The sequence below is a fragment of the Danio aesculapii genome, chromosome 7, assembly GCF_903798145.1.
Source record: "Danio aesculapii chromosome 7, fDanAes4.1, whole genome shotgun sequence".
Taxonomy (NCBI): Eukaryota; Metazoa; Chordata; class Actinopteri; order Cypriniformes; family Danionidae; genus Danio; species Danio aesculapii.
This window is the reverse complement of record NC_079441.1, coordinates 1,739,208-1,755,124: the sequence shown is the minus strand read 5'-3', so window position 1 is coordinate 1,755,124 and position 15,917 is coordinate 1,739,208. Positions and strand designations below refer to the sequence as shown.

General features: G+C 35.4%; 1 protein-coding gene across 1 annotated transcript in view; it reads right to left on the bottom strand.

The window, feature by feature from the left end:
- supt16h (SPT16 homolog, facilitates chromatin remodeling subunit) overlaps nt 1-15,917 on the bottom strand; it is a 42,738-nt gene that overhangs the window by 18,307 nt on the left and 8,514 nt on the right. The window contains exons 7-16 of the mRNA XM_056460863.1: nt 13,737-13,909; nt 11,719-11,809; nt 11,513-11,586; nt 10,945-11,057; nt 9,304-9,369; nt 6,559-6,657; nt 6,366-6,481; nt 4,455-4,608; nt 2,587-2,714; nt 1,702-1,964 (exon numbers count right to left, since the gene is read on the bottom strand). Of these exons, the coding sequence (XP_056316838.1) occupies nt 1,702-1,964; nt 2,587-2,714; nt 4,455-4,608; nt 6,366-6,481; nt 6,559-6,657; nt 9,304-9,369; nt 10,945-11,057; nt 11,513-11,586; nt 11,719-11,809; nt 13,737-13,909 (1,277 nt within the window). The remainder of the gene's footprint in view (nt 1-1,701; nt 1,965-2,586; nt 2,715-4,454; nt 4,609-6,365; nt 6,482-6,558; nt 6,658-9,303; nt 9,370-10,944; nt 11,058-11,512; nt 11,587-11,718; nt 11,810-13,736; nt 13,910-15,917) is intronic.

Genomic DNA, 15,917 nt, shown 5'->3' with positions numbered 1-15,917 from the left:
TTTTTGTTTTAGCCATAAGCCTAGATAATTGCAGTTCCCCTACCATTATATAACCCTACCACTCCAAGTCAAGTTAATTGTATTTTATTTACAGCACCAGAACACAATTTCTTTTAATAAACAATCTAAACAGCCGTATGTAATACCTTTTTACACAGCGGCATGTGATTTCTGCCCCTACATGGTCACGCGATTTCACATTTCTGCTCTCTGAATCACACAGTGGAGTTCTACACAGACACTCTCAGCTGTATGGGAATGAGAGTGTGCGCCACATCTGACAGGACTGAAGACGCACATGCGCTCTCGTATATTATGCATAGCCTACAGCAGCCAAAACAAAGGTAAATGATGTGTGGGAGCGTAATACGCTTGGTCGCAGCAGCTAAAATCTATACAGATGCGATGGGAGCTCTGTTTAGTGGTGCTCTGCTCTCTTTCTTGCAAGTGCAGCCATTGCATCTGCAGTGTTTTGAGCTGCTGTGGCACGTTCGCCCCTATCTAGCGCCCCTATCTAGTGACCTATCCCAGAAGCTCCGCGAGCCGCCCACAAATTTATACCAGCCCCGTGATCCCCCAAAAGGAGTTAAAATACTGGGAAATCATGGCGACTAGAGTGAAAGAGCAAGAGAACAGATCGTGAGAGGCACAGTGACGTCTAAGCGTTACATTTCTGCAGTTAAATGAATAGAGCAGTAAAGATATCGCGAGTGCAAATCCCTCCATCTCTGAGGGATCTGCTGTCAATAGTCGGAGACCAGCTAAATATTTGAATGGTCCTGCATGTATTTAGGCCTTTTTACATATACATCGGAAAGTTCTGTGTTGACTATAATGCAAATTCACAAAAAATAACTGCAATTATTAGATAAATAAAACTATTTTTTTAACATGAACATTTAATAATATACATTTTTGTAATACACTCATTGCTATAAACCAGTGTTTCCCAACCCTGTTCCTGGAGGCACACCAACAGTACATATTTTGGATGTCTCCCTGACCCGACCCATTAACTTCAGGTGTTGGAGTCTCTTCTAATGTTCTGATGAGATGATTCAGGTGTGTTTGATTAGGGAGAGGCTGAAAATGTGTACTGTTGGTGTGCCTTCAGGAACAGGGTTGGGAAACACTGCTATAAACAGTAGTATTTAGGCCTCTTTTAGTTAAGTATTATTAGATTTATAGGTGTGCATTTTAATACACCCTTTAGGAAAAAGTATACTTAAGTAAAGGTCAAGTATAAAAGTATACGTTATTTAGTAAGTAATTCAGCCCAAGATACACTGCAGTGACAAAAGCTGCACACTTTGTGGATAAAGATATAAAAATAAGTGTTCATTTTTAGCTTGTACGGTTGTACAGTTCAGTTTTTTACTGCTGTCATTAAAGGAAAGAATTAACACCATGACTCCTTGTGTCGGAGTCAGTCTGAACAGCCGCGCTACGCCACTCTCTTCTGGCTGCCGTTATCAGTCTCACACTATTGTTTTCCTTGTTTTGAATAGCTTGATAACACTATTGTGGAGTTTCTGTTATTATTTGAGCAAATAAGATTGTAAAAAAATGATTTGTTGTTCTCTTGCATTTAGTGCAAAAAAAAAAAAATTCCATAAAAAAAAAATAAATAAAATAAAGTGTTTCATTAGGACCGATCGGTCATTATTTAAGTGTGTATAATGTGATTAAGGTGTGTCTGACCGTTGGTGTGTGCCTCCAGCGAGCCCTGCATCCTCTTCTGCGCAATGTTGGGTCGGATGTACAGGTCTTTGAGTTTGGGGTTGCTGCGGTTCAGGTTGATGACGAGCGAGTCCTGCTTCACGATGCCCTCCTTCTCCTTCTCCTCGGCCTCGCGGGTCTTGTAGCGCTTCTGCACCTCCTTGATGATGCGGAAAGCGTTCTGCAGGTTGGTGGAAGGCACCGAGTGATCACCCGGGGACTTCAGGTTCGATGCGCGGTATGTACTAAAATGCAGAGAAATGGACTGAAACGGTTTACACCAAGCGCCACCCTCCCGCTCTCCCTTTTGTTATGAATGCATAAGTAGCAAACTGCAATTCATCAACTGGCCACTAGGGGCTGGCTCCAAAACAGAGCCCATTTCTATTGACTCCAATGATAAAATGGCCAACTTTGCAGCTGAAAAACTGTTTAGAGCCATGTACAAACATGGTTTTGGTGTATATAGATAATATTACCCTTTATGACAGTAAATCATAACAGTATAACATGACAGTAAGTATGTCAGTGTGGTGAATGTTTTATAACTCATCTATTTAATTTATATAAAACTTTAAAATTCTGCATAATTAAAGACGTGGCCACTTGATTGACAGGTCTTTGCTGCTTGCAGTCACATCACCTCACCCGATTATGTTTTACATGTTTATACAGTCGATTTTTTCTTACAATTATCAAATAAGATTTTTGCTCTGCACTTAATTGTGCTCACAAACCATTCAAGCCTGGAGTCTAAGAGATATCATTATATACTTTATAAACAATCTTAGCCCATTTCCTTAGTATTGGGATAAACCATGATAAAACTGAGCAATTAAAATTGTAATAATGAAGGAAGACTCTTACATCTCTTTGACAAAAGTGGCCTCGGGATTGGGGAAGATGTTGCCCTCGTGTCGCCCCAGAGAGCTGCCTGGCACGAAGAAGTTTATCCTCAGATACGTGTAGTCTCCTTCCACAGACATGCTGATGTTCTGCACGCACACACACACACACACACAATTAGATATGTTTGCATCTACTTATTTTCATGCACATTTTCGAGTATTGTTAAAACAAAAAAGAAAAACAAAATGGAAACGACAAAATAAACAACTGAATAAACTTATTTTAAACCTGCTCAAGCTAAAATGAAAATGATTTTAAACATAATAACAATTATTATTATTCCTTACATTTATATAGCGCTTTTCTAGACACTCAAAGCACTTCACACATTTGGAGGAATCTCCTCATCCACCACCACATTTTGCATCAACAGTTGTTGTAATTGGATGACTAGACTTTCTGATCTCATCTGATATGTTTTTTAATAATTGTGCAGAATTGGGATGCACAATGAGCTTATCTCTAAATCTATATAGCTGAAAATATCCCACAAATGGCCCGAGTCATGATAAGAGTTAGAATATCTGCAAATTTGAGGAAATGTGAACCTCTGCAGAAGTCAAATCAAATCATTGTGACATTATCAGCAGCACGTGTGCTATGATGAGTGAAAAGCTTAGGTGCTGGCTCCAGACAGTGCAAAATACTACAACATACTCAAAACAGGACAATGTAAAATTGGCAGTGTTGACAGTGATATGTACAATGAATAGCTGTACACATAGTTGTAGGCAGCATTGTTTTAAGTATAAATTGGAAAGAAGAATCGCAAAGAAGAAAAAATAAAATCCCAAATGTGACTCCATTTTCATCAAGTTGTTAGAGTGGCTAACTATAGTATTGGTAACCTAGCAACCAACAGTAAACAAGACAAGCATAAGCCACATGCGTGTAATCTTCAATACATCAGAGTTTATTCAGTGATTTACAGCTATTATTATTCACATTAACACAAAAAAGTCCAAAAAGTGAGTGGAAAAACTTGTGAATTACATGATTTTTATTTTAAATTTGACATTTGTAACTTGTTTTGCCTGCCATACTTCAAAATGGCTAGTGGAAACCATCGTAATGAAGCAAATCTTTTTAAAATTCGCAAAAATTTTAATAATAATAATAATAATAATAATAAATAAAAAATAGCAAATTAGCCATTTCCATCACATAGTAAGAGTGGCTGACTGTAGTATTGGTAACCTAGCAACAAATATTTTCACACAAGTCCAAATCCACCTCAAGTGAGCATCAAAAAAAAAAATCTATTTAGCAAATTAGGCTTTCGGCTAATCTTAACTTTAGTCCGACTTCCACCGTAATATAAAATAAATCTTTTCAAAAGCAAAAAAAAAGGATGTGAGATAACTGCGTTTCCATCACAGCGTTAAAGCAATGAACTAGTCTTGATAATCTAGCAACACATTGTTCTAACAAGTCCAAAACCACCTGAAGTGAGCGTGAGAACTTTTGCAAATTAAGGGATTTTCATTCAAAATGTTGTTTCTCGTGAGATACTTAATGGGAAACTCAGCCACTGACCAATATTAAAAGTAATCGGGTTTCCATAACAATATGAAAGCAAAATAAAAAATATATATGCTAATTAGCTGCGAGTGCAAATTAGAGTGCTAGATTTTCAATACTACACTCTGACAAAGCCCAAAACCACCTCAAGTGTGCATAAATACAGTTTCTTCTGGAAATTAAGGGATTTTTATTCATAATGTAGCATTTCCCCAACTCGTTTCTCATGCAATACCTAAAAATGCGCATGAGCATGTTTTGATGGAAAGCTAGCTATTGGTCTTTTAGCATCTGTGTGGTCTTACCTTGATGGTGGCGATGTGAAACGGTGTGGCGATGCCAAACACAGGCATGATGACCGTCTCGTGCTTCTTATCGATGAAGATCTTCATATCTCTGATGTCCTTCTCCTTGGGCATCTGCGAGACGTTCTTATACGACACGTTGGACTTTCTGACTCTGAAGAGAGGAAATTAGGAGACGGATGTTACTGAGTCTACAAGACTAGAACTACAAATCTGTAAGTGTAAATTGTTAGAAAATGTGCACAATGTTGAAATAACACTGATCGTTATTAAAATGTTTATCTGAGAACAAATCTTCCATTTTCCCCAATATTTACAGAAAACAGACATTAAGTAGTTTCCATGTTCAAAACTCTGTCCATCATATTTGTACTAATCTTCTGACATATTAAAGCTAGTTAAACATCACAAATACTCATTTAGTGTCATGTGACATTTATATTCTGCCACTATCATTAAAGCCACTAGCTTTTATCCACTTGACAAGATTTAAAAACAGAATCATTCAGGATGAATCACTAAAGATTTTATATTATTTTAATAAGCACAGGTCAGAATAAATGCTTTATTTTGACAAACAACAACGTTATCTGGCAAGTGTTTATTAATGTTAATTGTTTATTAATGTTAATATTAAGATGTTTGTTTGATTAAAACCTCTGAGTAATTTGTGAACAAATAATACACAATATCTGAAATAAATGACTACTTTTAATGTAAAACTAAGCTAATAAACTAAATCGAATTCAAATAAAAATGTTTATATGGAGAGAAAAATGACCGTGATCGTATTTTTAATAAGCAGAGCTCAGAATAAATGTTTTATTTTGATAAAGCTGATCTGGAGGTGAATATGAAGTTAAATTACTTTCATTAGTATAAAACTTTCCAGAGTAACACGATGCCTTACTTTCAGATGTTTCTTTTGATTTGTTAGTATTAGACTATGATTGCGATGATTAATTTAGGATTCCTTCATTGTTATTAATTTTTGCATTTCTTTTTTATTTGTATTTTTAATATTTTTTATTTGGACAAATTCAACTTTATTTACTTTAAAAACGAACATTCACTCAAACTACCAATAAACAGTACAACAGTAGTGTTTCCAAACATACTGTACATGTTATTAAACTATTATAATTACTATATTTAATTCATAAACTGCAGAAGATTAAATATTATTAATAGTTACATGAAAAAAACAACACAAATAAAAAGTCATCAGCCTTTCAATTCTTTTTCCATTGGATTGTAAGCCTTGGGGTTATTCTGCTAGATTAATGACACAGTAATAGCAGCAGATCGACTGAACACTGAGGTGGTCTTGTGTTGTAAACATTGTGCCCACATGTCTCATTAAGTGGGATAATATTGATTTAAATTAACGACTATAAAATCTGTTGCACTTTTTGTGTGTTGTCAGTAAACATAAGTAGTTCCTATTGGTGTGTGTGCAATGTTTGTATGTTTATAACCACCTCCGAGGATAGTGGGGGGTCACGAGCTGAAAAGTTTGGTAACCCCTAATCTAGACCAAATTACAGAAATCACAATATTGATCCACTGATCATACTGTACAATTAAGTTTCATTAGCTAATGTATTTATTAATCATTAGTTCAACATTTACTAATGCATTATTAACATCCATATTCAAGCTTGCTAACATTAATGCAACAATAAATGACTGTATTTTCACTAACTAACATGAACAAATACTGTTCATTTAATACAAATATAAATGTTTTGTTCATGTCAGTAAATGCATTAACTAATACATCCTTATTGTGAAGTGTTTCCGACGCACTTACACTGTAGAACAAATACAAACCGGCATCCTTCCAAAATGTCAAAGTAAAGCAAAGGTTTAAAGTCTCATTAGCTTAAATATAATGTCTAATTTCCTCACTTCTGTATCTGCTGTCCTCCTTTCTGCTCCGTCAGACGCCGCTTGGCCTCCTCGTTCACCTGATTGGCCAGCTCCTTCTGATGAGTCCGCCTCTTCTCCTCCGCAGTCATCTCATTCTGACCAATCAGACAAGAGAATGTGAGCGCACTCATGAATATGCATGATTTATTAAATTAAAATGAGGTAAGCATACCCTGGTTCTGTCTGCCAGCAGGGCGGCGCTGCGAGCTCCTTTGCCCAGCAGCTCCTCTGCATTATCGCCCTCTTCCTCCTCCTCATCTTCATCGTCATTCTTGAAACACACACAGAAATGGTTTAGCGATAAGAGAGTTTGGAGTTTATTGCAAATATCAGCTTGGATGGTCATTTCATGGGCAAAGCAGATAAAAGTGTACAGTTTATAATGAACATTTTCTACAAGGCAGAGGTTTATAACAACTAAAAGAAATGATAAAGACAATCAAATTAACTGTTTTAGATCATTTTAATTCTAATATTGTTATAAAACTCGTTTAAAATTTTACATCGTGTTTTCAGGGGTGTTTCTGGGTATTTTTTACAACTTTATTTTTTACAAATAATAATAAAGTGTTCACGTTTCTTTTGTAAATCTGTTTCAATCATAGTTTAAACTTCCAACATCTAAAATCATTTGCAAAACAAATTAAACCTTCAATTTTCACCAAACATATAAAAAGCATTAATAAAACTAATATAAAGCCGCTGATGTGTTTTCATGAATAAAACATGTGCAAAGACAAACTGCACTAAATGAGTGGTGTACGACTCACGAATATCACGGTTCGGATCACACTACGGTTTGAGTCACGGATCGGACCAATTTTCAGATCAGCACAAAAGGGAGGAGACAAATGTCATTTGCTTTAGATTTATACAAAAATATTAGTGTAAAAACCATTGGTTTCAGACTCAACTTTATTATCCCGTTTAGGGAAACAAATTGCAGCAAGGTGCCGTAACACAGGGGAAGTTTCATGTACACATTAATAAAATTTTACCCCACAACATCCAATACATCATACTGAAGGTGCATCTCCCTCCCCTCTGGACTTAATGACCTAATGGCCACCATTATAAAAGAATTTCTGACTCTATTTGTCCTGCAAACAGGAACTCTAAAACGACGTCCTGATGGCAACAGCTGAAACACAGAGTACAACGGGTTATCCAGGGTGCATAGGATACCCTGAGCTCTCTTTAAAACACTACTATGGTAAATTACTGTTGGACTAGTTTGGTTAAAACCAATGATCTTGCCTGCCACCTTCAGACTACTCAACCTGTTCTTGTTTGACACACTCAGATTACCGTACCAAGCTACAATGCAGAAGGATAAAGCAGATTCAATAAATTGTTTATAAAACAATGTCATTAAAGAGGTACAAACCTGGAACCATCTCAGTTTCCTCAGAAAATACAATCTTTGTTGGACTTTTTTTTATAGACAGCCTGAGAGTTAGGTTGAAATGTCAACATATTGTCAATAACAACCCCTAGATATGTATGTGTGTCCACAATTTCAATGTCCAACCTTCAATATTTGTTATGCTGGAGGTAGGAGAAGCCTTCCTGTAATCTATCACCAGGTCTTTTGTTTTATTTACATTCAGCTGGAGAGAAAATCTATCACACCAGGAAGTAAATTCTTCCACAACAGGACCATGCCCAAAATCCTGATCGTGGAGGAGACTCACAATCACCGAATCATCAACATATTTTATGATATGACAAACAAACATAACTTAGAACCTGTCATTTTAATTAAAAATAAATAAAAGTCAAGAAGCAGCTAATAAAAAGGAAAATATTCCTGATGATCTTTGCTACGGTTGCTGATAATGCTGTAATGTTGTACAACAGATCATATTTATTTTCAATGAATGATCCAACAATTCACTCATAAAGCTTCATGTTTATATTGTTATGCTTCACGTTATCCATTATAGGTGGATCGTCTCTGAAAACCTATTCAGTGACTTCATTTTGATGGTTGTTTGTCGCCACCTGTTGGTTACACAATGTAATTGCTACAACATTCACCAGCGTCGTGTTCCATTAAACAGTGATTTTAATCTTTACCATAAACATCAGCGTTTATATCTGAACTATAAACTGTTCTCCCAGTACTGCTGTGTTATTTAATTGTTTGTAATGAACTGAAAAAGTGTAAACACTGAATCTCTCTCAATCAAACGCAGATCTGAATATAGCGACTTGAATGATCCATAAACATGCAAATCATCATCATTTATCATTGATGTTGCACAGGTTTGAATTGAGATGACGATCTTTTATTGTTTAGTTGTGCAGCTACAATGAATGCTTTAATGCAGACTAAACAAACAGTGGCAGACAACACCTTTGATTAATAGCCTAAGAAAGCATTTAGGTCCCACTACAACTTCTTAGGTCATCATTATATTTTACAGCGAAGCCAAAATGCTTATATACACGTGATCTGAATGTGGGAGGCCATCTTTCTGCAATTGTTATAAATGTTGGAGTAATCTACAAGTTCAAAACAAGTTATTAATAGATCGATCAGGCGCGTTCTGAACAGTGGGTTGTGATTCGTACAGATCGACCGTGATCCATTACACCCCTACAATAAATATTGGATGTCATTTTTATGAGTTTTTAATATGCGTCTATATATTTTTTTAGTCCTCTCTCTATTAATAAAATGAATGACCATCAGAAATGTTGCTTTGGATGCTAGTTACATTATTATATTTAAAAAATATATTTTATTTATAAACAAAATAAAGGGGAGACATTTCCAAATCTGTTGCCGTCATGGTTTATGCACTTTTCTTCTTATGAAATAATGCATTTTACTTAAAGAACATAAAGAAACGCATGTGCATTAAAAATAATTAATGCAACATCCTGAAAATTAAATGAGACCTGACGTTACCTTGAGGAAAATGCCAACGTTTTTAATCTTCTTCTTAACAGGGGTGAGGACGGTGGCTTGATCCTCCTGCGATCACAAAAATGCAGAGAAGACAGACAAATAGTCACAATCACAGCATCGCTAGCAGCATTTCCATCCTAACGCAAACATTCAAAAACAATTAGCTGCGTTTACCAAGTTGTTAGAGTGGCTAACTGTAGTATTGGTAACCTAGCAACCAACAGTAAACAAGACAAGCTACGTTTGCTATGTTTTTCAGCATTATTAGAGATTATTATATCTGGATGTTTCCCAGAAATGGGTTGCAGCTGGAAGAGCCTTTGCTGCGTAAAACATATGCTGGATAAGTTGGCGGTTCATTCCGCTGTGGCGACCCCAGATTAATAAAGGGGCTAAGTCGAAAAGAAAATAAATGAAAAGCAAATCTTTGCAAAAAAAAAAAAAAAAAAAGCAAACTAGCCATTTCCATCTAGCTGTTAGATTGACTACCTGTAGTATTTGTAACTAGCAACCAATTTGTTTACATCAAAGTTGTTAGTGGCCAACTGTAGTATTTGTAACCTCAAAAAAATAAAATACAAGCCAAATGAGTTGTTTCTCCAAGTTGTTAGAGTTTTTAACTGTAGGTAAACTAACAACCAGTGTTTTTTACACAAGTGCAAAACAACAAGCGTAATTAAAAAAAATTTTTGTGAATTACGGGATTTTTACTTGTGTTTCTATCAATTGTTTCTCATGCCATACTTCAAACATACTTCACAGGCTGATGAAAACCCAGCTATAGACTAATGTCAACAGCAGCTAAGCTTCCATCATAATGTGAACTGAATCTTTCTATCAAGTTGTTAGAGTGGCTAACTGTAGTATTGGTAACCTAGCAACCAATTTATTCACACAAATGCAAAAAAACTCAAGCGAGCAAACAAATTGTTTTGTTTTGGTGAATTAAGGGATTTTTACTTGAGATTTGGTTTGTCGTCACATTTCTCATGCGATACTTCAAAATGTGCATCAACACAGGCTGACTGAAACCCAGCTATTGACTAAAGTCAATAGTAAATCATAATATGAAGTGAATATCTTCAAAGTTTGCAAAAAAGCTAATTAGCTGTGTTTCCATCAACTTGTTAGAGTGGCTAACTGTAGTATTTGTAACCTAGCAACCAATTATTTCACACACACACACACACACACACACGAGCAAAAAATAAATAAAAATAAGCTGAGAACTTAAATTTTTTGCTATTAAGAGATTTTAACTTGAAATGTCGTGTTTCTGTCACTGGCTAATGGAAACCCAGCTATAGACTAAAGTAAACAGTAGTTTATTTTCCATCATAATGTAAAGTGAATCTTCTGAAAAGTTGTTAGAGTGGTTAACTGCAGTATTGGTAACCTAGCAACCAAAGTCCAAAACAACCAAGCAAGCTTAGTTTTTTTTTTTTTTTTTTTTTTCCCCAAATAAAAGGACTTTACTTGATATTTTGTGTTTTTCGTCGCTCATTCCTGATGTTTTACTTTATAATATGCAGGCTGAGAACATAAAAACAGGCTGATGGAAAGCCAGCTGCAGTCAAGCATTTATCAGAGACTCCCAAGGGGTCGTTTCTAGCAGATGAAATGTTAAAGAACTCAACTGGCCTCATTGATCTGTATGGTGTCTCCGATGAACAGGGCGTATTTCTTCTGCTCCTCTTTCTTTCCCTCTTTGTTGATCATGTCAGCGAATCCCAGACTGATGCTGAAGACCATCCCTACAAACACACACACCTTAGCAAAACTAGAAGTCCTGTGGTGTATTAAGTCAGTTTATTGAAGATTTTTATATCATTTAATAATAATTATAGCAGAAATATATAAATGCTATGACTGCCGCCTCCATGCACAACCGTTCATGTTGCTCTATACACTTTTAATTTTATTTTGTTGTTTTATATCTTTGCCTGTGAACTGTGCCAACTCTCAAGTCAATCACACTATCTTTATGTTTCGAGGCCTGTGATTGGCTGCTTGCTCCTGATGTCCCGCCTTCATCTGCATGCAGTCATGAACTCCAAATCAAAGCCAGAGTTAACAGAAAAAGCTGATGATGATCTTCATGGTACAAACAAACCCTGAGCACACTCAAAACTGAATTCTTAGTTTCATTTATTTTCCACACACACACACACACACACACACACACACACACACGCACGCGCACACTCACCTCTTTTGAGCTTGAACTGATTTTTCTGGTTGATTACGAGAGATCCTTCTCTGAACTCGATGCCCATGGCAAACCTGCAACACAGTCACACATTGAGCATCATAACACACTTCCAATTTACATTGAACACACACACACACACACACACACACACACACACACACACACACACACACACACACAGAGAGAGCATTCGAGACACTGACCCGAGGTTTTTGGTGAGTTTGCTGACCAGGTCTGGTTTCTCCTTCTTGACAAACTCCATGACGGCGTTGTAAGCCTCACTGAGCTTCACTCCTGCACAAAACATCAGTGATCTACACATTTCCCAGAAAACCTTACTAGAAGAAGCACCTTTAGAAACAAACTAATCATCATATAGTCAGCAACATTTAACTGAAATATAAATATTTGATCATTTTGCTTTAACCTAACATTGTTTAATGCACAAAACAAGTCATGCACTAGAAATCTCTGATTTATAAACATTTGTAGCATTACACATGCTGTAAAAAAATAATATAGAAATCATATTTATATACACATGTTGCATTACACACAAATATATAAATAAACAGTTTGTAATATTAAATCATATGTCTTTACTACAAATTAAATGTAAAAAACTACAGAATAAAGGCATAATTAAATGATCTTGAATTCAATTGCTTTCACCAAATTTCAATTTAAAAATATGATATACATAAATAAACTTGAAATTAGTGATCAAATTAGTTCACGTTTTTCTTATAGTACATATTAAAACATAAGCTAGTTATTTTAGTCATGTATAACTTAATGTACCAAAATAATTTTAACTATTATATGAATATAAAACTTGACATTAAACCACTAATATAATCACTAATATAAACCCTAGTTTTTCATGATTCAGTGATTGCTGAATTCAACACAAAATCAACAAAGTCGCTAATATTTCGATCCAGCGAAATTGTTAATTTAATGAAAAATAAATCTCAAAATTTTAAAATAAACTCATAAAACATTCAATTCCAAACTATATAATCAAATTATATTTATTTCAGTTTGCACTTTATTGTTTTACGTGACTTATAAACGTCGCATACGTAGTGCACGTGATGTATTTGAGCGTCTCTCAAAAAAATGACGCCTCACCTGCGCCCTCACAATCATTACATGGAATGAGGGACGGGGGGAATTTTCAGCTTGTGTAGTAAGCAGACGCAGATGAAGCGCGAGTGATTTACATGTGAAGTCATAGCCAAGATGAGATATAAACATCTTGTGGTGCGAACAATGCGTTTGTTCAATGTGACGCGCTTCAGACTGCAAAAGAAAGTGCGAGCAAACAGAGCAATGGAACACACAGGTGGAGATGAGATTGGTTTAAGGGTGATGGCCGCTGTACGTGACTGAATTGAAGGACATTTTTTGTGCTTTACATGTATGGCTGGTGTTATGATGTGCGTCAAATCGATAATCATTTCATTTAACTCTTTCCCTGCAGTTAACGATAGAAAACGCTTCCCTGCCTTTGACGTGTTTTACAGCAGTGCATGTTTTAGGTGCATTACGGTAGGGGGAGCTCTAATGCATGTCCTACGTGTGACATGATGTCAGATGCTCCAGGGAGTAAAATCTGAGAGAAAGTAAGATTGTGGATAAAAATAAGAGTTATACAACCTTACTTTGGCTTAACGCCTACCGTTTCAGATCTCGTCTTGACAAGAGACCAAAATAAAGAAGCTTTAATTTTATGATTTTGTGTATATATATATATATATATATATATATATATATATATATATATATATATATATATATATATATATATATATATATATATATATATATATATATATATTAAAAAAATAAATAAATAAATAAATAATAAAAAATTAAATAAAATCGCAAAATTGCCTGCACATTTCTGCAAATTTCCGCCACAAAATCAGTCATTTTTATTGCAAAAAAAATAAATTCACAAAAAAATATCATGAAAAACTAGTGGGTCTGTATAGTTAATGCGTTTAATAAATAAACATTTTTAATATTAGCCTTTTTTATGTTTTAAATTATTTTTTTTTATTTTATTTTAATATCACACACAAAATGAAGACAGATAGTGGCCAATGAAATAATAAGTTCACATTTGTTTTAAACCGATGCACTAAAACTAAATAAAACATCCAAAACTAAACCTAATAATTCTTGTTCAAACGCTCTCTCTCCATTGGCTCACCGTGCTTCATCTCTTTAAGAAGCTCCTCCTCCACCTGCAACAGGAAGTTGTAGTTGTCCTGCATTTCCTGAGATGGGTCCACCATCAGCGTGCGCACCAGATTGGAGCAGTAGGACTTGTAGCGGATGCCCATGGCACAAGTGATGGCCCCGAAGTGCATGTGGTTCTTATCGCTGACCCAAGAACACAGATAACAATTCATATTTACAGTCTGCATCATTACAGAAGGATGAACAATAGCAGGGGTGTGCAAAACTAATGACATCTCCATACTTCACTGCATGGTTTCTGCTATTCATTCCTCCATGTGGACACCACACCAAAATTCATTTGGGCCACAGCTACATTACAGCTTCTCATTCAAAACATTCAGTTGTTGCTCTTTTTTTTCAATTGCGGGTTATAAAACCACACCAAAATGTATTAAAATATAAGTGAATTATAGCTTTTCAGTTATCGTAGTAGTGCTGTGTGTCATTTGTTTAACACTGACTGACTGACTGACTGACTGACAGGAGCATGATGTGTGAGGCCAGCAAACATGACGTAGCTTTCAGTTAAGATGAACAGTTTCCATAATTATACTTCATAGATAAAGGTCTGTGGCTCTGCATATAATGACTTTATCTTGCTGGAGTTTTCACTTTACTTTAGAACACATCAAGGCCGTTCTGTAGGTCTATTTGAGACATTGATAAATATTCCTAGCCCATCTAATAAATGTTGGAAACATACTCGCTACACAAACACACTAAATCACACTTCAGCAGCGTTTATCTGTTCACCTGAGACTCATGTCACGTGCACCTAAAGTGAACCTCCGCAAACACAGCAATGACATCACATCCGCCGCGTGCACAGAGTTCAATAACAGAAAGCTGATTGGCTATTGCATGTTGGGCTCTTTTGTAGTTGTAATAATTGGACTAGTGAAATAAAGAACTACAAATCCACAAAAACAAACAACAACACTAAAAGAATTTTAAATTCAAATTCATTACATGCTCATGAGAAAAATAAAACCTGTGCAAAAATATAAGACCTAGAACAGCCAATTTTAGACTTTAACACCCTGCAGAAACCCTGTTGAGAAAATCCCACCACAGTACGGTTTTGAGATTTTGGCTCAAATGTAAAAATCACACATTACACATGATAATGGTACCAAGCGGTCCATTGTTTATGCTTTGATGCACGCAGTGAAAGATCTGGTCTCCCATTGTGAATGAGAAAAGCCATACTGTGCCCACGCCATTACAACTATATACAATTAAAGTCAGAATTATTCACCCCCCCTTTGAATGTTTTTTCTTTTTTAAATATTTCCCAAATGATGTTGAACAGATTCAAATGTTCACACTATGTCTGATAATATTTTTTCTTCTGGAGAAAGTCTTATATTATAAAGTAAAATATTATTAGCCCCTTTAAGCGATATATTTTTTCGATTAGTCTACAGAACAAACCATCGTTATACAATAACTAATTACCCTAACCTGCCTAGTTAACCTAATTACCCTAGTGAAGCCTTTAAATGTCACTTTAAGCTGTATAGAAGTGTCTTGAAGAATATCTAGTCTAATATTATTTACTGTCATCATGACAAAGAGAAAATAAATCAGTTATTAGAGATGAGTTATTAACACTATTATGATTAGAAATGCCTTTAGAAATTGCATAAAAATAAACAGGGGGGTAATAATTCAGGGGGGTAATAATTCAGACTTTAACTGTATGAAATATCACACAGGGAGATATCTGTGTGACGAAATTGTTCTGTTTAGTTTTGTTATGCATGTGTGTCACCTATACATAAATACACACATATCATGTCAAACCAAATCTTTTTTGGACGCAATTAATTGTTTTTTGATCAATTAATGTATTGATCATACAGTTTATAGATGACATCATACACTCAGGAATCACATCAGTTGTTTTCCGTGCTGCTTTCAGTCAGTCAAAAACTGTTGTTCTCCCATCTTGCTTTTCCTCTTTGCCTACTTGTATTACTATTTAGAATGGGACTCCACCAAGTGGTCAAACACAGAATTCAAAAACATAATAACAGCTTACACTATACATTGCTATAAGCCTGTTCCAGTCACTGAATAAAACATTTAAAAAGGTGATAGCAACATTTCATCTCAGATCTGCGTGATACAAACTTGCAATTGTGAC